This window comes from Pelophylax lessonae, assembly GCF_965119305.1.
Source record: "Pelophylax lessonae genome assembly, chromosome: 3".
NCBI lineage: Eukaryota > Metazoa > Chordata > Amphibia > Anura > Ranidae > Pelophylax > Pelophylax lessonae.
Window position 1 is genome coordinate 490,453,509 of NC_138770.1, and position 21,646 is coordinate 490,475,154.

Sequence of the window (21,646 nt, forward strand, 5' to 3'; positions counted from 1 at the left end):
CCCTGGTGGTTGCCTCTTCGGAAGGTTCGCCTCCCTAGGGTCTAGACCGCTCTGGATGATTTTTTTAGGGGTTCGTCATTGACGCTACACAGATTCTCTCTGTGACTCTTATTGGGTTTGAGTTGGGGTTTTATTTCTCTAGAAACCTTTTCTTGGAGAGTATGGAGGATATTCCCCTCCTTCTCTTTTTCAAAGGGTGGCCCTTTTGAGTATTTTTGCTTCTGAGGGGCACTCCTAAGCTGTCCTGTTTATCACCCTGTTTGTTTTTTCACAGGGATAGGGTGACTCTTCGTTTGTGTCTCTCCTTCCTGGCACGTGGTGTCACTCTCTCACTTACCTGAGACTGTTGCCCTGCCTTCCTTGTGGCTATGGCTGGTATCCTAGGGAGCTTACGCTATATGCATTTGGATGTGGTCTGTGTGGTTCATGTGTCCTTGTCGACTGTGACCTCCTGCCGGTTGGTTAGATCTCTTTTGTGTTCCTGTTGGGCTCTGGGGAAGACCTGGACCTTCCATGCCACGTTTTTTGTTGGACACCTGTTCAGGGTTGCGAGGCAGCTACCTGGTCTGTGCGTTCTCTTACTAAATTTTCACTGTTGATGTGTTGCATCTTTAGGTGGTTTTTTTTGGGCACAAAGTTTTGCAGGCGGCTGTTTACAGTTGCTTGGTGGCCCCTTTAGGGGTTGTTTGGGTGGTTGGCATGTTTGCCTGGTTGCTCCATTTGTTTTTTGTTTTGGCCACCCCTCATTGAGGGATTGCTTTGGGACATCCCAATGGTCGAGAATAAGGAGGAGCTGTGTCCGTCAATGAATATAAGGGAAAACTGGATTTTTGTTACTCACTGTAAAATCACTTTGTGTTCATTGACAGACACAGCATCCACCCCTCTGTTGGTTTTTTCTACTTGTACTGCTTGGTTACAAAACTGAGCTGCTTATGGCAGAAAGGAGGCTGACTATTAACTAGGACTGCCCATAGGTGGTGCTGAGTTCTTTTGTCTGCCTAATGTCCTACTCCTGTAGGAGTCAATATAGCCACAAGGGTCAAGAATAAGTAGGAGCTGTGTCCGTCAGTGAGAAAGGGTTTTTACGGTGAATAACAAAAAAACAGTTTTTGGTCTGGTGTAAACTCTTAGATTACAATTATTTTCATGCTTTTATCTTAATAAGCACAAACTTCAGTAATCAAATAGGCATAATTATGTAGCTGCACTCATTTCTGGATATTTGGGGACCACAGCTATTTGTCTGTTTAAAGCCATTGTTCTGGACTTAATACAGTGTAAACATTTATATTGTAATATTTGACCCGTATATTGTTTTAAGGTTTGTTTCTTATTATTTTCTTAATTTGTTTTTGTTTTGTTTTTTGTTTGTCTTGGTCCATTCTTTTTTCCAAAATAGTTTAAGTTTTGGGGGATCTTTTCTCCTGCATCACCTCCTGTCCGTTGGGCTCCCCGCTTTGCAGCCTGCAACAAGGTACAATTGCTTGTTTCAGCAAGCTGTGTGTATCCCCTAACTCCTTCTACTCTGCTTTCTGCAGCAGTGTGATGTTGCTTTTACCAGGCTTGCAGCTTGAAATTTAAAAAAAAAAACTGAAAAGTTCTTCACTGCTCATATCATTAAGACCATTGGTTGACCTGTCAGCTCTTTTTATGGAAATATACTAACTGTTTTATTGCATTCTAACTACTGAGGTTTTTCCTGGGAAAGCAAAGCATGTAGGACTTTGATAATATTGTTGTAGTCCACTGCTTATATTATTCCCATGAAAAGGCGATTTGTTTACATTACTTCATGTAAATATACATTTTGTAAAGTAATTTTACCCCATTTAACGGTCGTATCATAATTTCTTTACTCCAGCTTTTTCACTTCTGTTGCTTGCTTTTTTAAATCAGATTTTTATTTGTGCTTTAAAAAAGAACATTTTGCAGACACAAACACAACCATAAACCCCCTCTTATCCATTTCAAAACCCGGGTGGATAAGAATTAATTTTGTTGCAAAGCAAGACAATGCTAAACAGGAGCTAAAGGACAGATTTATTATAATACTGCACTTATAATACATTCCCTTTTAAGCTGCTCTAAATAGCACTGCAACAAACTTAAATTTGCCCTGAAAACTTCCTACAATTGTCACATAGACGTTGCTACCTGAAAGGCAGCCTGATGATTTAAAACCCTTGTTTCTGTCTACAGTGTTTAATTATGTATGTACAATGGTTGTGCTTATTGAATATTCTCACAGTGCAAATCTGAGATTGAATTAACACTTATGCATAGATGTTCATTTACATAAACACACAGTTTAATGGCGCACAGTGTATCCAAATTGCAGTGCATTGACATTTTTCTGTGACACTCAAGCCTGCATATACAAACAAATGCACCTCACCCTTAATGCACTGATATGCAAGCAATAAGAGACAAATTCATTGCCTTTTAATGCATCACAAATGAAATAAGGACTGTGCATTTTTTTAATCCATAAAAACATAGTAACGGCCCATTAAAAATGAATGGGCACACTCAATGAGATTTGTCAATGCGTGAAGTTTTTATTTTTCTTGAAAATTCATATAAAGTTTTACATTATATAATGAGTGTAGAATCTTAAATGTGACTTGAGTCCAACTATTATCTAGTGGCTACTCTACAAAATGACACTTTTTAAAAGAATAACAAAAATATGGTGTATATGTAAAGGCATAGAAAATCTGAAAACTATTTTAAAATTTATTTTACCATAAAAGCAGCAACAAGTAATCAATATTTTGCTCACTGAAGATGCACTATATTATACTTCTATCCTTTTTTTTTTTTTTTTTATTATTATTATTGCTTTAAGGCTGTCAGGGTTGTAAGGTACTTGTTAAATGACTATGCTCTCATATAGCTGTTAAGCTGAATGACAAAAGCCATTTTTTCATTGTAGTGTGCTTTCAAAAGAGAGAGAGAAGTTACAGTGGTATAATGGTCTCTGAACAATGCTCTTTTATTGAATCTGTAATCTGTGTAATATTTTTCTTTTTTTAAGTTTAATTTTCCAAGTTTAATTTACTTCTGCATGAAGTAATTTGCAGTTTCACCAAATCTGGAAAATCGCAGGTTAAAGTAGTTCTAAAGGCATATGGTTTGTACCGTAATGCATTCTCTGCATTAAAGAGGTTGTACACCGAGAAAATTTTTTTTTCTCTTCTTTACATCCTGAAAGAGAAACCCATAATGAGCTAGTATGCATCGCATACTAGCTCATTATGAAATACTTACCTTAGAACGAGCCCCGCCGTGCCGTCCGCTTACCTGTATGACGGGCGACATATATAGTCGCCCGTCTTCCGGGATCGCGACATCCGGCCATCTGATTGGCCGGAGCCGCGGTGACGTCACTCCCGCGCACGCGCGCGGGAGCCGACGGTCACGGCACGGGGCTCTGAAGGAACGGCACGATCTGCCGTTCCTTCAGAGCGCATGCGCCAGTGACGTCACTGGCTGCATTAAAGGTAAATATCTCCTAAACGGTGCATGTTTAGGAGATATTTACAGTACCTATAGGTAAGCCTTAATATATGCTTACCTATAGGTACAACTTCCTGAGGAGGGTTTACTTCCACTTTAAGTTCAAAACTTTCCATGATCAGCTCCCCCCCCCTCCCACATAAATACTTGCCTGGCTTCTCTTTCGATCCAGTGCTATGCCCACCTGCAGCATTGCTGCTATCTCTCCCTCTTCACACAGTACATAGATTCACCAGCGGTATCTATTGGCTCCTGCTGCTGTCAGTTAAATCCTTTGAGAAGGGAGCGATGAGCAGGACGGAGCTGTGTTGTGTGTGTCTATGGACACACACAGCCTGACTCAGGAGCGGGCCCGCACAATTCCCTCCACAGCACACAGGTTGCTGTAGGGACACTCAGAGAAGAGGAGCGGACAGTGTCAGTGGGGAACCCCAGAAGAGGAGGTAAGGGGCCACTCTGTGGAATACCATTGCACAGAGCAGATAAGTATAACATGTCTTTTATTAAAAAAAAAAATAATATATATAGTCTTTACAACCGCTTTAAAGTGGAAGGCATGTCAAAACCGAACTTAAATCTACTCCCAACCACATTCTAAGCCTAGTCTGTCTACCCTGTAAACGGGAAGATGCCTATTCTTACGTATTCTGAAGTCACTCCGGTCCAACCACATGATCTCTCCAGTGCCGGCTTCAGTGTAGAGGAGAGATCACAGACAACGGCTGAGGAGCCTGTTTTTATGTTGTCACTTATAGGGCATTCATTGTCGGCTGTCCTTCCTCTACACTGAAGCCAACACTAAGACCGATCATGTGACCAGACCGGTGCAACTTCAGAATACGTAAGTATAGGCATCTTTACTTTTAAATGGTAATAAGAATAGGCTAAGAATGGAGGTGGGAGTAGATTTTGGCTTAATTAGGTTTTGACTTGCCTTTCACTTTAGGGTAAAGGCTATCTTCTGCTGCTGCTGTTTCCTTGCATCAAATTTGCCTGGAACTGTCTAAAGATCAAATAGAAGACATCCAGAAGGCTCAATGGTCCATATATTCAAATATTTAACTCCCCCATGGGTTTTTACCTTCGTAGGCTCCATGTACACGGGACGTTGTTAAAAGTCCCTTTGAATGCTGGAATTTTTAGGACGTTTGAAACGTCCGTTCGGTCGCGTTTGTACCCGCGTTTAGCGGCGTTTGCGTTTAGAAGCGTTCCTAGAGGTCAAAAAAATGATTCCCCTTTAAAATGGAAAAACGCGAACGCTAAACGCGGGTCATCGCGTTCAGACACGTTCGGACGCGTTTGTGCGTTTGAAACGCCGGGAAACACACTTTCGAACGCAAGTAATTGCGTTCTAAAAAAAGTCCCTGAACGCAACTGCCTGCAAATGACTGTAAACGACCCTGTGTACATGGACAGATGAGATAACATGCAGGTGGGTTCAGGGGCTTCTGAAAAAAACGCCCAACTGCTCCTAAACGGCCATTTCCAGCGTCCCGTGTACATGGAGCCTTACGTTTTTTTTCGCTGGGTTATCCACAAAATATACTTACTTTGTTAGAGAATCCAGCGCTTTCCTGTAATTAGTATTTATCAGGCTCTATCAGCAATCAAACACACTAAGGCCGCTTCCTTCCCAGCTAACCATGGCTCAACCACGGGGCTTTACCATCCCCACAGTCCATACCCCCATCACACAAGTTCCTGAAATGATCAAATGATCGATTGGGAATATGTGCTATGGTACCAGGTTGAGTAATATTTGTTTTTGATTGTCGGGATGTGGTCCGAGCGGAAGTGTGTTTCCTGAAAAGAGATAATGCCAAGTTTAGCTTTGTGAAAGGTATATAAGATTTGGCTCATTCAAGCCACGGGCATTGAATGAACACATGTGGGTGGCACAATCTGTCCGGGGATCCCCCATGGCTATAGGATATCTGTCGAACAATTCGGGAAGGGGAGGTTATCAGAGGGTGCAGGAAAGAAGAGGCAAAGAGAGAAGATAAAGATAGAGGAAAAGGAAGAAGAGGAAGAGGCAGGGAAGGAGAGGAGAAAAAGTGCCATAATAAGGAAGATCTCCCCCTCTCCTAGCTCCTATCCCAGGGGAGAAGGTGTGAGTAAAGTATCAACACCACTTAAAGGACCTAGAACAAACGGCAACAAATGCCAACAGAATTCCGTCTACTCAAAAGTCAGAACAGACAGAAGTTCCGAAATCTATGTGGGGGGAGAGACAGACAGAACAGGCGGTGCGTCATGCTGCATGAAACGTATAATAACACTGTATGATAACAGTAGAACAGAAAGAAACACCTCTAGGTTGGTATTGGAAAGTCCAGCGTCCTGATATTCAATAGAAATCACAGCTACATGTACCTGGTGAGATTGCGTGTGTGCCCCTTAGCCGTATGGGGAACAAACAGGATTAGAAATATCACTCAATAACTAGGACAGCGGGTACAATGCACAATGTACATAGTTACATACATATACATAGTAGGTGAGGTTGAATAAAGACAACAGTCCATCCAGTTCAACCTGTGTAGGTGTGTGTGGCTGCAATCATCTCACATACCCCTGTATGTTCTGATCCTTGAGATGTACGTCTAATAGTCTTTTGAAAGCCACCATACTACCCGCAGAAACCACCTCTTGTGGTAGAGAATTCCAGAATCTTGTAGCCCTAACCGTAAAGAACCCCCCACGTTGCCTGAGGTTAAAACGCTTCTCCTCTAATCGCATTGTATGCCCCCGAGTCCTCATGCAATCCCTTCGACTGAACAGCTTTTTTTCTAAGCTGAGATCCCCATTGAGATATTTAAAAATTGCTATCATGTCCCCCCTCAGGCGTCTCTTCTCCAGGGAGAATAAATCAAGCAATTGCAGACGCTCTTCATAATTAAGGTCCTCCAATCCCCTAATTAGTTTAGTTGCCCTTCTCTGGACTCTCTCCAGCTCCAACACATCCCTCCTGAGGACTGGCGACCAGAACTGGACAGAATACTCAAGATGCGGTCGGACCAGAGTTTTATAAAGTGGAAGGATTATAGACTTATCTCTGGAATACATCCCTTTCTTTATTCATGCTAATATTCTGCTGGCTTTGGCAGCTGCCGCTTGACATTGCATGCTGTTGCCTAGTCTATCATCAACCAAGACTCCCAGATCTTTCTCCATTTTTGATTCCCCCAAGGGTTCCCCTCCTAATGTGTATTGTGCTTTTATGTTTCTAGTCCCCAAGTGCAAAACCTTACACTTTTCCACGTTAAACCTCATTTGCCAAGTCGTTGCCCACTCCGTTATTTTGTCCAGGTCATCCTGCAGGTTATCTGCTTCATGCTGTGCAGTTATTGCCCTGCCCAATTTTGTGTCATCTGCAAAAACTGATATCAAACTACTGATCCCGTCCTCAATGCTGTTTATGAATAAATTGAACAAGGTCGGTCCCAGGACTGAGCCTTGGGGGAACCCACTTACTACCTCAGACCAGTCTGAGTATGCGCTGTTTATTACCACCCTTTGGACACGCCCTTTTAGCCAGTTCCGTATCCAAGAGAAAACCCTGCTGTCGATACCTGCAGACCTTATTTTATAAATTAAGCGCTTATGGGGAACTGTATCAAACGCCTTAGCGAAATCTAAGTACACCACATCCACTGGTCTGCCCCTATCTAGCTCACAGCTCACCTCCTCGTAGAATGTTAAGAGATTGGTTTGACAAGAACGCCCATTTGTAAACCCGTGCTGGTTACTGCTGATGATGCTGTTGTCTTTCGCAAACTCTACGATATAGTCCCTTATCATCCCCTCCAGAAGTTTACATACTACTGATGTCAGACTGACAGGCCTATAATTTCCCGGTATATGCCTCTGACCCTTTTTGAATATCGGAATCACGTTTGCTTTCCTCCACTCCCCTGGTACATCTCCTGTCCTAATACTGTCAGCAAAGATCAGGAACAGTGGTCTAGATATAACCTTACTGAGTTCCTTTAGTACTCTCGGATGTACCTCCATCCGGGCCTGGTGATTTGTTTGTGTTAAGTTTATCCAGCCTTTCCCTGATTTCACCCTCTGTTAGCCATAGTGGCAAGTCCTGTGTATTACTACTAACCATACAGTCATGGTCAGTGTACCCCTCCGTTTCCTGTGTAAAGACTGACGAGAAAAAAACATTCAGCACGGTTGCTTTTTCAGTGTCCTCTGTAACCATCCTCCCATCATTGTTAATTATGTGTGCAATATGCTCTGCCCTAGTTTTTTTGCTGTTGATATATTTAAAGAATTTCTTTGGGTTTTTTTTACTATCCTCCGCTATTTGTCTCTCAAAGTTTATTTTAGCCATCTTGATTTCGTGTTTACTCTTCTTATTTGCCTCCTTGTTATGGTCGAAAGCCAATACTGTGCCCTCTTATTTATATTTCCTGAAGGCCAATTTATTACCCCTAATACGTTTTTTAACGCTACGGTTTAGCCAGCCAGGTTTGGGTTTGTCTCTTCTAAATTTATTTCCCATAGGAATGCACTGCAAGATGCATTTGCTTAATATGTTCCTAAAGCATTCCCATTTTCCTCTGTGGTCAGTGATCCCAAGGTTTGGTCCCAGTTAACCCTTTCCATCAATGAGTACAATTTTGGAAAGTTTGCCCTTCTGAAGTTAAGGGTTCTTATGTTCCCCACTTGCCTTGCTATATTGTTATTTACGCTAAATGTGATCATCCTGTGATCGCTAGAGCCCATGTAGTCCTGGACTCCTACCTCCGAGATTAGGTCTGGGTCATTAGTGATCAATAGATCCAGGATTGCGTTTTCTCTAGTAGGAGAATCCACCAACTGCGACATGCAATTATCCTGTAAGGTTTCCGTGAATAGACGGGCCTTATGTGAGTGTGTAGTCCCCTCTCCCCAGTCAATGTCGGGATAATTGAAGTCCCCCAATATGATGACTGATCCTAGCTTTGCCACTTTACCCAATAGTGCTAAAAATTCCAGCTCTACCTCCTCCCCTTGTTTAGGTGGCCTATAGCAAACCCCCACAATGTAAACAAAACGATAACAAACAATGTAAAACAAAACGATAGCAAAGCTAAACTTTCTATAACATAAGAAGCGAACACAATTAAGTTCACTCCTGTCCCTGCCTACGGGAAGAGAGATAGACAGGGTTAAATGAGTATGACACTGTTCAGTTCCCGTAGGAAAGTGAAAGCGTTTAGCTATAGGACAGCATCAGGACCAGCAGGGAGATACGGAGAAATGCGTGGATATGCAACGGCAACAAATTCGTTCACAATTCTCTGGCCCGGGGGTCATCCCTCTGCCTTCTGGGGCTGCTCCTGGAGGATGAGCTGCGGCGTCTGCGTTGAGGAAGTGGGGGGGCCATTCGGGAGTGGTCTCATTGCTAGCCAGTCAGGGACATCAATGGGGTCAGTGTCCAGGAAACAAAAATTCTCCGGAAGTTGCCGAGGCTCATTCAGAAATATAGAGTCATTACGTAGGCGAAACGTGAGGCCAAAGGGATAGTTCCAGACATAAGTACCTCCACAATCCCTGATCTTGGCCAGTATCGGTTTCAACTGTCGTCACATGTAGAGAGTTCTACGTGAGAGATCAGGCAGGAGGTGAACAGTAGCTCCCTCAAATTGAATCGGTCCCCTGTTCCAAGCTAGGCGCATGATTTCCTCTTTCAGAAGGAAAAAATGCACCCTGCATAGGGTGTCTCTAGGTTGGGTACGGTCCCCACTGCCAGGGGCAGAGACCCTATGAACCCGGTCAATTTCAATGGGTGAGGAGGCCGGCCTGCCCAGGATATTGTTGAAAATATTAATGACAGTGTCACGGAGGTCAGCCAGTCTAGTAGCTTCAGGAATACCGCATAATTTTATGGTATGGCGTCTATGACGGTTTTCTAAATCGTCATGCTGCAGTTGAAGGTGAGTTAAGGTCGTCTGCTGCTGTGTTTGTAGGTTTTCCACATGAGTGAGTCTTTGCATAATAGAGTCCCTGTCTTTGGAGAGGGTATTCACTTTGTGGTCCAGGATTTCCACATTTTGGGTTACTTTAGTAATGTTTTCCCATAGGGAGGACACAAGATTATTGGCTATGTCCTCCATATCTTGTCTAGTAGGGAGAGATAAAAGTATGGCAGACATTTCAGCCAGGGAGAGCACTGTAGAGGGAGCAGGTATGGATGGATTATGTAGTCCGGTGCAGCCAGTGGATTCCCCAGATTGTGTGAGGCTGCCAGGTGTGTCAGGTGCGTCCCCACGGAATATAGCTGGGGTGTCCGAGAGGCTCAAATGCGGGGGGGGGGGCTGTGTCACCAGTGTTTGACGTGTGTGGGGGCGAGCTGCTTTTACCTTCTGTTGAGCAGCAGATGGTCTGGTGTCCTCTTTCGTGGCTGCACCTGACACCATTTTGCCTAGAGAGGCCGAGAGTGTACGCGGGGTTCCGGGTTGGAAAAAACATTGAATATCGGCGGATTGAGAACAGCTGTGCTCCCCCTGTTTTCCTGTGCGTCCAGACATGTAGGGTTGTGATGATGGCAGCAAGTGTCTTCCTGTGCAGCAGCTGGGGCCTGGGCTCCAGTCTACACCGTTTTCATGGCGCCATGTCAGGCCTCAGCATCCAGGTGAGTTGTGGCTGGGTGGGTAGGGGCGGATGGGGCAGCCCCACAGGGATCGCCAGAACCGCAAGCAGGCGGCACCTCCGGGCGGGCAGTCAGGCTCCTACTCGAGGCCGTGGCTTCACTCGGCAGGTGGCGGTAGGTAGGCCGCAATTAGCGGTCAAACTGTTCTGATCCCCCACAATGGAGGTATTCCTGGATAGGGGGGCTTTGTGCCAAGGTCCCCGAGAGGTTTTGGGGCTAGTGGGGGCCACCACGGAGCCGATGGCTGCGGATTTTGTAGCGGTCGATCCGGAGCTGAAGAGAAGACGTCCTGCGCTGTTCACTTCCGGTCGCGCCCATGGTTCACACAATTTTATAAGGTGGATATGTTGGTATCTGCGGATGCTGCCTTTGACTGCAAGGTTTTGCAGGCTGCTGTTGAAGATAATTAGACCTCTTTGAGGGTGTATTTTTTTTAGTCAGATGAGCTCCAGTTGTTCCTGGTTGAGCTCCTGGTTTACCTGGTTGGGTACGTTTAACCTTTGGGAAGTATGTGTGTTGCTGTGTTCTTCCCTCCCCTCATGTTAACCCTGCTTTGGGACGTCCCAAGGGTCAAGAAGATATGTCCATCAATGAACGAAAGCAAAACCTGGATTTTTGTCTTACCCTAAAATCCTTTTCTCTGATGTTCATTGACGGATACAGCACCCACCCCTCTATTGAGTTGGGTTGTATGTTTTTCTGACACTGCTTGTTCTAAAGACATATAGCAGGAAGTGGGAGTATACCCCCTATAGGTGTAGTCAAACTTGTTTCTGCCTAGTGTCCTAATCCTGTATCTCAAGGGTCAAGAAGATATAGAGCTGTGTCCGTCAATGAACATCAGAGAAAGGGCTTTTACTGCAAAACAAAAATCCAGTTTTCTCTTTCATTCACTGACAGACACAGTTCCATGTCTTCTAGACCATTGGGTAGGGCTGCAACTAACGATTAATTTGTCTGTCGACTAATCTATTGATTATTTTTACGATTAGTTGACTAATCTAACGATTATTTTTATTTTATTTTTTTTGCTTAATTGAGTGTTTTTTTTGATTAGCTAATTAATCCTGTAATTAATACAGACCCCTTAGTAAGCCCCCTCCCAGTACAGACCCCACAGTAAGCCCTCCTACCTAGTACAGACCACTTACTAAGCCCCCTCCCAGTACAGACCCCACAGTAAGCCCTCCCACCTAGTACAGACCACTTAGTAAGCCCCCCTCCCAGTACAGACCCCACAGTAAGCCCTCCCACCTAGTACAGACCACTTAGTAAGCCCCCCTCTCAGTACAGACCACTCAGTAAGCCCTTCCACCTAGTACAGACCACTTAGTAAGCCCCCCCTCCCAGTGCAGACCCCTCAGTAAGCCCTCCCACCTAGTACAGTCTGTACTAGGTGGGAGGGCTTACTGAGGGGTCTGTACTGGGAGGGGGGCTTACTAAGTGGTATGAACTAGGTGGGAGGGCTTACTGGGGGGGTCTGTACTGGAAGGGGGGCTTACTATAAGTGGTCTGTACTGTACAGACCACTTAGTAAGTCCCCCTCCCAGTACACTAGTACAGACCACTCAGTAAGCCCTCCAACCTATTACAAACCCCTTAGTAAGCCCCCCCTCCCTGTGCAGACCCCTCAGTAAGCCCTCCCACCTTGTACAGACTGTACTAGGTGGAAGGGCGTACTGAGGGGTCTGCACTGGGAGGGGGGCTTACTAAGGGGTCTGTACTAGGTGGGAGGGCTTACTGAGGGGTCTGCACTGGGAGGGGGGCTTACTAAGTAAGTGGTCTGTACTATACAGACCACTTAGTAAGCCCCCTCCCAGTACAGACCCCCCAGTAAGCCCTCCCACCTAGTACAGGCCTTTACAAGCCGCCACAGTACAGTACAAGCCGGTGTAGTGCCGCACATGTGACATCTCTTAAGTAGCTGGGTGATCGGGGAGGATGGCGTTGCGGCAGAAGCTGTGGCGGAGTACAGGGGTGCTGGAGACGGTCAGCGCTCACCTCTTGTCTCCAGCATCGGTGTGGACGGTCTTGTCTCCGGCATCGGTGTGGACGGAGCCCGGCGGGGGAATTTCACGCACGTCTACGATTTTTTGTAGTCGACGCGTCGTGGCAGCCCTACCATTGGGTTTCTTCTGCTCTCTCTCTTCAGGAGTAGGGCTAGGCAAAACCTTTTTGGTTACGCCCTGAGGCAGCCCCAGAGGGTAGACCATCACTTCCTTCTATAGGACTTCAGTTTTTTTTGTCTAGTCAGGAGTAAGGACCTTGCTCTCTCCTGGGATTAGCGGTCCTGGCTTTTTTTCCTTTTTAAATGGAATTTTTGACTTTTCTTTATTATTTTTGTTCCTGGGTGATCTGCAATCAGCAGCCGGACTGGGCGACGCACTGGATATCCTCGATCCTTATGGTCTTCTCAGTCTGGCCTGCGAGCGCGACCCAACTATTAGCTCCGTGCTAGGTTGGCCGCGACATAGCCCCACTGGACGGAGGCTGGCCGGCAAGTGAAACACCTCGCAAGGTCGCATAACCCTGATCAAGACAGCAGTCACGATCAGAGTCGCAGTGTACCTAAGGCCACAGCTCCCCCATTTCAAGATGGTGCACTGGATTCTGTCAAGACCCAGCACAGCCCAGAAAAGATCAATGCTAGAAATGAATGAAAGTGAAACAACAGTGCAGTAAAGATAAAAACGTTTCTCAGTTAGTACTATGCTTTTACTAATTTATTCTACAATACTCACACTCGCACTTCTTGCGTTCAGCAAAGGGGTTTCACTTACCACTTCTATTTCCACCCTCTCACACTCTCATAACCCCTTCATTTGACTGGCCTGGCGTTAAGCCAGCACAGCCTTTTATCTTCTTGAGCCCTGAAGGACTTTGAAGTCAACAAGCCCTTATGACTTGTGGGTTCAGGAAACCATTATCACAGCAGGAGTTAGTACAAGATAGAAGAGAGATACAGCAGCATATCACATACACCGACTGACAAAACATATAAGTTTCTCGTGTAGGTTCTTTTTGTGCGTTTTAGGAAAGTACCATATCACCATATCCTCCTTTAACACTTAAGCACAGGTAAACTTAGTTTCTCTTACGTCCTCCGACAGTCGCCGCCTCTTCATATTCGTCACATATGGGGTATTAGACTTTGCTCCGAAGGAGTAGCTAGGCAACAGAATATGTTAACAATAAAGCTTTAACATATCCCACCCTCAAGGGGTGGTCCCCTCAGTCAATACCCTCCTACTTCCTGCAACCATATCTCAGTTTTAATGTCTAGCTTGTCAGGAGTGGCTGGCTCTCTCTGTGCTGGGACTTTTTGTCCCAGACTCTTTCTTCTTTTTAATATTTTATTTGAGTTTTTTCTCTACCTTTACTTAGCTGTTGTTTTTGTCAGCATTAGTTAGTTCTTCGGACGAAGAGGATCATGCGGACTGGGTCTCGGGCTGATCCCCCTGATCGCAGGTCGTGGGTCAGTGGCTTCCCAGTCTGCCATCGAGCGTTCAGCCAGGTAACGCTCCTGGCACGGTGAACGACCCATCCCTGTTCGGTGCAGGGATGTTTGGTGAGGTGGCTACCTCACCGGACGCTGTGCGGTTTCTTAACCGCCATTGTGTGCGTCTTGAATTGCGACTCTCCCTGCCTCATGTGCAGCGGCTTGTTCGCCTGTGCGGGTTCCCCACGCCATATGAGGTAAGTGTGTCTATGTGGGGACCTGTCTGTCTGGGGGGGGTCTCAGTCTGGGACTGTGTAACCTGCCTTTAAATCACACTGCTTGTCTCCCTATCTCTCGGCTGCATGCTGTGGGCTGCAAGGGGGGGGGGGAGCTGTATGACACTGTGTGTGTCAGGCTGGGCAGTGTGAGAAGCTGTGTGCTGTGGGGCATGTTTTTAATGGCATGTTGGGGCATATACAGCGATCGCTGCGGCGATCTAACATGTATCCATATAATGGGATGAAATTGTGTGTGTTTTTATGCACTGTGGAGCGGCGATTTCGGCGCCAAACGACGCCATTTTACCGGCGCCCGCTCCGGCCGCATGGTTTACATGCACGGCGGCCATTTTCTTGTAGCCTCCATAGGCTTACATAGAGCGCCCTGGCAGCATCACTTCCTTTTTCCTGGAACACCGGTCGAGGCAGCAGCAGCAGCGGGGTCTCCTCAGGTTTTATCCTTCTATTCCTGTTGTCCATTGCCTGTATTCAGTCTGTATATTCCCTGTGGAGGTCTCATTGTGCCTGAGTGTGTGCGGTGGGCTGCGCTTACCGCGCTTGCTGAAAGGGGGCAGTTAACCCTTGGTTGTCTGGCGTACAGGGGCAATGGATTCTCAGGAGGGCAAGTTTCCCACAGTATTGGTGGAAAGCCAGGGGACCGCTGTTTCCCCCCCAGGGGGGGATTTAGCCACTATTGTGGCTGGCCTTGCTGCCCAGGTGCAAATGCTGGTGGCTGCTCAATCAACTAAACGGCCCAGAGTTGCTCTGTCCTCCGATTCTGAGGGTGAAGGTGATGGGGCTGTTCTGGCAGGGACCCCCCTATCGGGGTCCCGCTCCTCTCTTGATCTAGTGGGGTCTGAGGTAGAGGCTGAGGTTGAGGGGGTTGATAATTCTCCCCCTGGCTCGCCTGAAGAGCTTGCAATCATGGATGAGTTGATTGCTTCCATTAAGCAGACGCTACGTTTGCAGGACGAAGTGTGTCCCCCCGCTGCCTTGGCGGCTTATGGGACGCAGAGAAAACGCAGGACGCCGCAGGTTTTTCCCTGCAATGCTGATTTTCAGCGCGCTGTAAAGGATCAATGGCGCGATCTGCGCAAGCCTTTTGCGGTACCAAGTAAATTCAAGCTGCGTTATCCTTTCTCCCCTGCCACTGATGAACGGTGGTGTGTGCCTCCACCAGTGGATCATGCAATTGCGGTTTTGAACAAAGCCACTGCGATTCCTGCAGAGGGATCCCCTGTTTTCCGTGATGCCACGGATAGGAGACTGGAGTCTCTTGCCCGTCATACTTATTCTGTTACGGGTTCTATGCTTAAGGCTCTATTTGCTTCTCTCATGGCGGCCCAGGCGATCGCAAGTTGGACGCAGATGCTTAGGCGCGTCCTAGTGGCCGATTCAGCCTCGGCGGCGACCCTGGACATGGTGGATCAGATCCACCAGGGTGTCATGTATCTGTGTGATGCGGACCTGGACCTGATTCCGTTGGCTGCACGTGTGCACAGCGTGGCGGTGTTGTCTCGCCGCCTGGTTTGGTTGAAATGTTGGTCGGTGGACCAATCTTCACGTAAAACCTTAGCCAATCTGCCTTATGATGGGTCTCGCCTTTTTGGGGAGTCCCTGGATGTGTTGATTAAGGGGATCACCGGGGGTAAGAGCACTCTCTTGCCCCATTTCCCCAAGGCTAAGGGGGCTTCTGGGAAGAAGCATGCGAATTTTCGGCCCCCTCAGGGGTCCTTTCGTGCCTTTCGGCCGCACTACAAGGGCAAACCGTTCAAAGGCCAGGGCTCTCAGAAGAAACCCTGGTCTGGGAAACAGAAGTCCGGCCAATCCGGACCTGCGGTCCATAACAGTTCGGCCTGAAGGGGCGCCCTCACCCAGTTTTGGGGTGGGGGGACGCTTGCTCGGTTTTCTTCAGCCCTGGTTGGCCCGTGTGCGGGACAGATGGGTTCTGGAAATCGTTCGATCTGGTTACAAGATCGAGTTTCTCTCTCGGCCAGAGAGCAGATTTTTTCCCTCAAATCTACAACTGTCTCCAGAGCGCCTGCGGGATCTGCACCTGGCGGTGCGGGACCTGAGGGCTCAGGGAGTGGTGGTTCCGGTGCCTCATCGGGACAGATTTCGGGGGTTTTATTACAATCTGTTCACCGTGCCCAGAAGGGAGGGCAAGGTTCGTCTGATTCTGGACTTGAAAGCTCTGAACCGCTCTGTGCGGGTTCGCAAGTTCCGCATGGAATCCCTGCGCTCGGTGGTGGCTGCCCTGGTTCCGGGGGAATTCATGGCCTCCATCGATTTGAAGGATGCGTATCTTCACATCCCCATATTCGAGGGTCATCAGAGATACCTTCGATTTGCCATTGCGGAGGATCACTACCAGTTCGTGGCGTTGCCCTTTGGGCTCGCCTCGGCTCCGCGGGTCTTCACCAAGGTGCTTGCACCGTTTCTGGCATTATTGAGGGCCCAGGGCATTTCTGTCCTGGGGTATCTGGACGACATTCTGATTCGGTCTGCGACCAGTCAGGGTCTGGAGAAGGACCTGTCTGTCACGATGCAAACTCTGCAGGAGTTCGGTTGGACGATAAATGTTCCAAAGTCGACACTGAGTCCGTCGGTTCGTCTTCCCTATCTGGGAATGATACTGGACTCGGTGCAGGCGAAGGTCTTCCTGCCGGAAGACAAACTCAGGACTCTTCAGGAGGAAGTCAGGTCCCTCGGGGACGTTCCGAACTCGTCTCTGCGGACGTGTATGAGATGTCTGGGATTGATGGTCTCGGCTTTCGAGGCGATTCCTTTCGCGCAGTTTCACACGCGGGGTCTCCAGGCGGAGATCTTGTCCAAGTGGGACGGGCGACCTCAATCTCTGGATCTTCAGATCTCGTTGAGTCATCGCACCAGGGAAAACCTTCTGTGGTGGCTCCAGTCCCCGTTGGTGTCCGGGGGCAAGTCGTTTCGTCCGATCTCGTGGACGATAATCACCACGGATGCCAGCCTGTCGGGCTGGGGTGGTGTTCTGGGCGTTCTGTCCGCCCAGGGGACCTGGTCGGAGGGGGAGTCTTCCCTCCCGATCAACATTCTGGAATTGCGTGCGATAAGGCTCTGTCTTCATCGCTGGACGGACCGGCTGCAGGGCTGCCCGGTTCGGGTGCAGACGGACAATGCCACGGCGGTGGCCTACATCAACCACCAAGGGGGCACCAGGAGTGCCCGAGCGGCTCGAGAAGTGGCCGACATTCTGTCTTGGGCCGAGACTCATGTCCCGGCGATAACGGCGGTTCACATTCCGGGAGTGGAGAACTGGCAGGCGGACTATCTGAGTCGCCAGACCCTGGATCAGGGGGAATGGTCTCTCCATCCGGCTGTCTTCCAGATGTTGTGCGCGAAGTGGGGTCTTCCAGATGTGGACCTGTTCGCGTCTCGTCTCAACTACAAGGTGAAGAGGTTCGTGGCAAGGACGCGCGACCTTCGGGCAGACGCGTCGGACGCGTTAGTGGCCCCGTGGCATCAGTACAGGCTGATGTACGCGTTTCCACCGATTCAGTTGCTGTCCCGGTTCCTTCGCAGGTTACACTCGGAACGCAGCACGGTGATTCTTGTGGCACCGGACTGGCCTCGCCGGTCCTGGTACGCAGACCTCGTGAATCTGGCGGTCGACGCCCCCTGGCGTCTGCCTCTTCGGGACGATCTACTGTCTCAAGGACCGATTTACCATCCTGCTTTACAGTCGCTGGCTTTGACGGCCTGGCTGTTGAGACCGAGGTCCTGAAGGAGAAGGGTCTCTCTCCAGAGGTTGTTCATACCTTGATCAACGCGAGGAAGTCTTCCTCGGGAAAGGTTTATTACCGTACTTGGAAGGCCTATTTTGCCTGGTGTGAGTCCAGGGGGTTTTCACCCCGCACGTACTCGGTTTCCCGTGTGCTGTCTTTCCTTCAGACGGGTGTCGATCAGCGTTTGGCGCTGGCTACGATAAAGGGTCAGGTGTCTGCGCTGGCCGTTCTGTTTCAACGTCCCGTGGCTTCCAACTCCTTGGTTGGCACTTTTATTCAGGGTGTGCGGCATCTGGTTCCTCCTAGGAGGGATCCTTTGCCCCCTTGGGACTTGAATCTAGTCCTATCTGTGTTACAACGTGCTCCTTTTGAACAGATCAGGGAGATCTCGTTGTCTATGTTGTCCAAAAAGGTCGCCTTTTTGGTGGCGATCACTTCGGCTCGCAGAGTGTCGGAACTGGCGGCTTTGTCCTGCAAGTCTCCGTACCTGGTTGTTCATTTGGATAAGGTGGTCTTGCGACCTAATCCTTCTTTTCTGCCGAAACGAGTTTCGGAATTCCATCTTAACGAGGATATTGTTTTGCCTTCGTTGTGCACGAAGCCTAAACATCCAAAGGAGGTGAGATTGCATTCTCTGGATGTTGTTCGGGCGATTAGGGTTTACCTTAAATCGACTGAGTCTTTTCGAAAGACGGACTCCTTGTTTGTTCTTCCAGAGGGTCCTCGGAAGGGCATGGCGGCTTCCGCCTCTACCATTGCCAAATGGATCAGGCAGACCATTGAACAGGCCTATGCCTTGCAGGGGAAGGTTCCCCCTGTGCCTGTGAAGGCGCACTCTACTAGATCTCTGAGTACGTCTTGGGCCTGTCGTCATGGGGCTTCTGTAGCCCAGGTGTGTAAGGCGGCGACTTGGTCGACCGTACACACTTTCACAAAATTCTACAAATTAGATGTTCAGGCATCGGCGGATGCTTCCTTTGGCCGCAAGGTTCTTAGTGCGGCTGTTCCCTAGGGTCCCTTGTTGGGGACTCCTGGCTGTTGGGATAAGTTTTGTATCCCCTGGTTTTTTGTCTTTTCCTGGGTTGTTGCTCCTGTTGAGCACTTATTTTTGCTGTTGCCCAGCTGGTTTCCTTCCTTTGGTAAGGTTCCTTTCTTTGATGTGGAGACTGCGTTGCCTTTCGGCGCGGATGCGTTTCCCACCCCTCATGTTTGCACTGCTTTGGGACGTCCCCATATGTGACGAATATGAAGAGGCGGCGACTGTCGGAGGACGTAAGAGAAAACGGAATTTTTGTAAAATCTTACCTGTAAAATTCCTTTCTCTGAGTCCTCCGACAGTCGCCGCCCCCGCCCCTCTTTTGGGGTTTGAATGTATACTCTACTGCTATTCCACTAAAACTGAGATATGGTTGCAGGAAGTAGGAGGGTATTGACTGAGGGGACCACCCCTTGAGGGTGGGATATGTTAAAGCTTTATTGTTAACATATTCTGTTGCCTAGCTACTCCTTCGGAGCAAAGTCTAATACCCCATATGTGACGAATATGAAGAGGCGGCGACTGTCGGAGGACTCAGAGAAAGGAATTTTACAGGTAAGATTTTACAAAAATTCCGTTTTGTCAGCTAAAATGCACTCACCTGGGCCAAGTTTGTCTGCTGTTAATGATCATGTAAAGGGTATAGTGTCAGGCAGTCAGCCAGTGGCACATCCGAGTCATGGCACCAAACTTGTAGAGGAAAAGCTTATTTCTATTGAACCTGCAGAAAACCTCTAGACTGAGAAAGTTCCAAATTAAAAAGGTTTATTAAAAACATAAAATGTAGCTACGTGAGAGCACGCCCCTATGAAGCCACTTAGCATGCTCTGGTCTGATACATTTCAGATTCCCTTTTTTATAGGGTTTTTTATCACACAACACACATTTACAGAATGATACATTGGTTACGAGGCATTGGCATTTGCGTTGGTATTGGCAGTAGTATGATAACATCTTTGTAACAGACTCGTGCCATTTTAGCTTCCTAATGAAAATATCTATATATTACCTAAACTTATATTTTTTAATATCAATACTAATATTAATACTTACATAGGTTTAAATATAATTGTATGTATACATTTGTTATTATCATGCACTATGATGTAGGAATCAGTAAAGATCACATTATCCTTATACAAACTTCACTAATAGGGGTATGTTCTTGATTTATGTTTTATACATAAAGATAATAACTTCATAGGCCTAAAGTATAACCAAAGGCAAAACTTGTTTGTAGTTTTGGATAGAGTGGAGAGGGATTATAACACATCATATTTTTATTGCTGTATGTGGAAGAAACCCTCCAGTGGGGACACTAGTTATGGTGGCCGTGAAACAATCAGTGATTTCTCTATGGAAGGACTTACTTTCAGTTGTTTTAGCTATGGGACAAGGGAATCTATCCAGTGGGACATATATGGTAAAACAAAAATGAACAGGGTTTATAACCCTCCCTATCCAAAATGAAAAAAAAAAAAAAAAGTTTGGTCTCAAAATGAAACCCTCCTTTTCCTTTTCAGCCCAAGAAGCTGCTATCTTAGCCTCTGTTTGATCTGTAACTGCCATGTGTCTGCACATGTGATAAGTTATAACACAAGCCATTCAATTGTTTGACAGTTGGGTTGAGAAGACAAGAAAAGGTGACAGCTGGGGGCGTAGCCTGTAGCGGCATGCAATAGGATGTGAGTGAGAGGAGCTCCGTCAGGGTGTTCTCCGATATAGCTTATCCTGTCGCCCCAAGATCCTAATCCGAGCTCATTTTGACCGCCGTTCAGCCCCAACATCCCCAAGACATGTCACGGCCCAAAAAACCCGATGATCCCTTGGCTAAACTGTATAAGTTTCGCCGCCAAGACAAAGACTCCTCTTCACAAAATTGCCTCGACGCGGGGCCAGAGGCGGGCTCAGCAGGAGCAGACACGGCGAAAGTCCTTGAGGCCATCTCTGCCTGCCAGGCGTCCCTAACCTCCAAGATTGAGGAGATAAAAATTGACATCTCCCTAGTGAGGCAAGACTTACAAAAGTTCCGGGAGAGAGTAACAGACTGAGAATCCGATCAGCGGTGTGGAGGATTCTCTGCCCCCATTACAAACTACCTCTGACCATCTGCATCTCCAGATGAACCAGATTCTCCTGAAGCAAGATGACATGGAGAATAGGCTCCGCCGCTGTAACCTCAGATTCATAGCATTACCGGAGGGGGTGGAGGGTTCTGACCCATCTAATTTTCTGGAGCAGCTGCTTTTTAAAACGTATGGGCGAGGGGCCTTCTCTCCCGCTTTTGTAGTGGAGAGGGCCCATCAGCTGTCAGGCAGACCGCCGCCTCACGGGGCGCCACCGCGCACTTTCATTACCAAGCTTTTGAACTACAGGGATAGGGATGCGATTCTCCGCCTGGCACGGGATAAAAGGCAACATCCCACTTGGAAATGGCAGAGTCGCAGTATTTCCCGACTTTTTGGCCAAGGTCCAGAGGAGGCGCAAAAACCTCACCGAAGCTAAACGACGACTCAGTGTCAAGCACATCAAGTACGCCATGTTGTTTCCAGCTCGCCATTAGGTGGAGGAGGAGGACCGGGTGCACTTGTTCGAGGATCCTAAAGGCTATCACCTGGCTTGAACATCAGGAGGCCCACGGATGAGAGCACTCACTGACACCTCTCCCATACTTATCTTACGTCAAAGTTTCCCTGTGTGATTCTTTGATATTCTTGACGATGCCACTTTTACTTTGGACTCTGGCCTGGGTCTTCAAGTATCCTGTTTGCACCTGACTTCACCCCCCACTACTATGGGCCTCACTGACATGCTCACCACTTCTAATGGTCTGCACTGTGAGACAATCAGTTGTCAATTGAGCTGCTTCCTTTTACTCTCCTCCTTTTTTTGAACTACACACATCTTTTGCTGACGGAGCGCCTCAGACCACTTGCAGCCCACCCCAGGGCTTTGAACGGTTCT

The 21,646-nt window shown here is 47.6% G+C and overlaps 1 protein-coding gene across 6 annotated transcripts in view; it reads left to right on the plus strand.

Annotated features, from left to right (window-relative positions):
- MAP4K3 (mitogen-activated protein kinase kinase kinase kinase 3) overlaps positions 1-21,646 on the plus strand; it is an 883,599-nt gene that overhangs the window by 406,992 nt on the left and 454,961 nt on the right. For 4 of the 6 annotated variants that reach the window (XM_082251934.1, XM_082251933.1, XM_082251935.1 and 1 more), the window contains exon 13: positions 1,403-1,477. The exons of the other annotated variants lie outside the window; for them this stretch is intronic. In XM_082251934.1, coding sequence (XP_082108060.1) covers positions 1,403-1,477 — 75 coding nt within the window. The remainder of the gene's footprint in view (positions 1-1,402; positions 1,478-21,646) is intronic. 6 annotated transcript variants of the gene reach the window in all.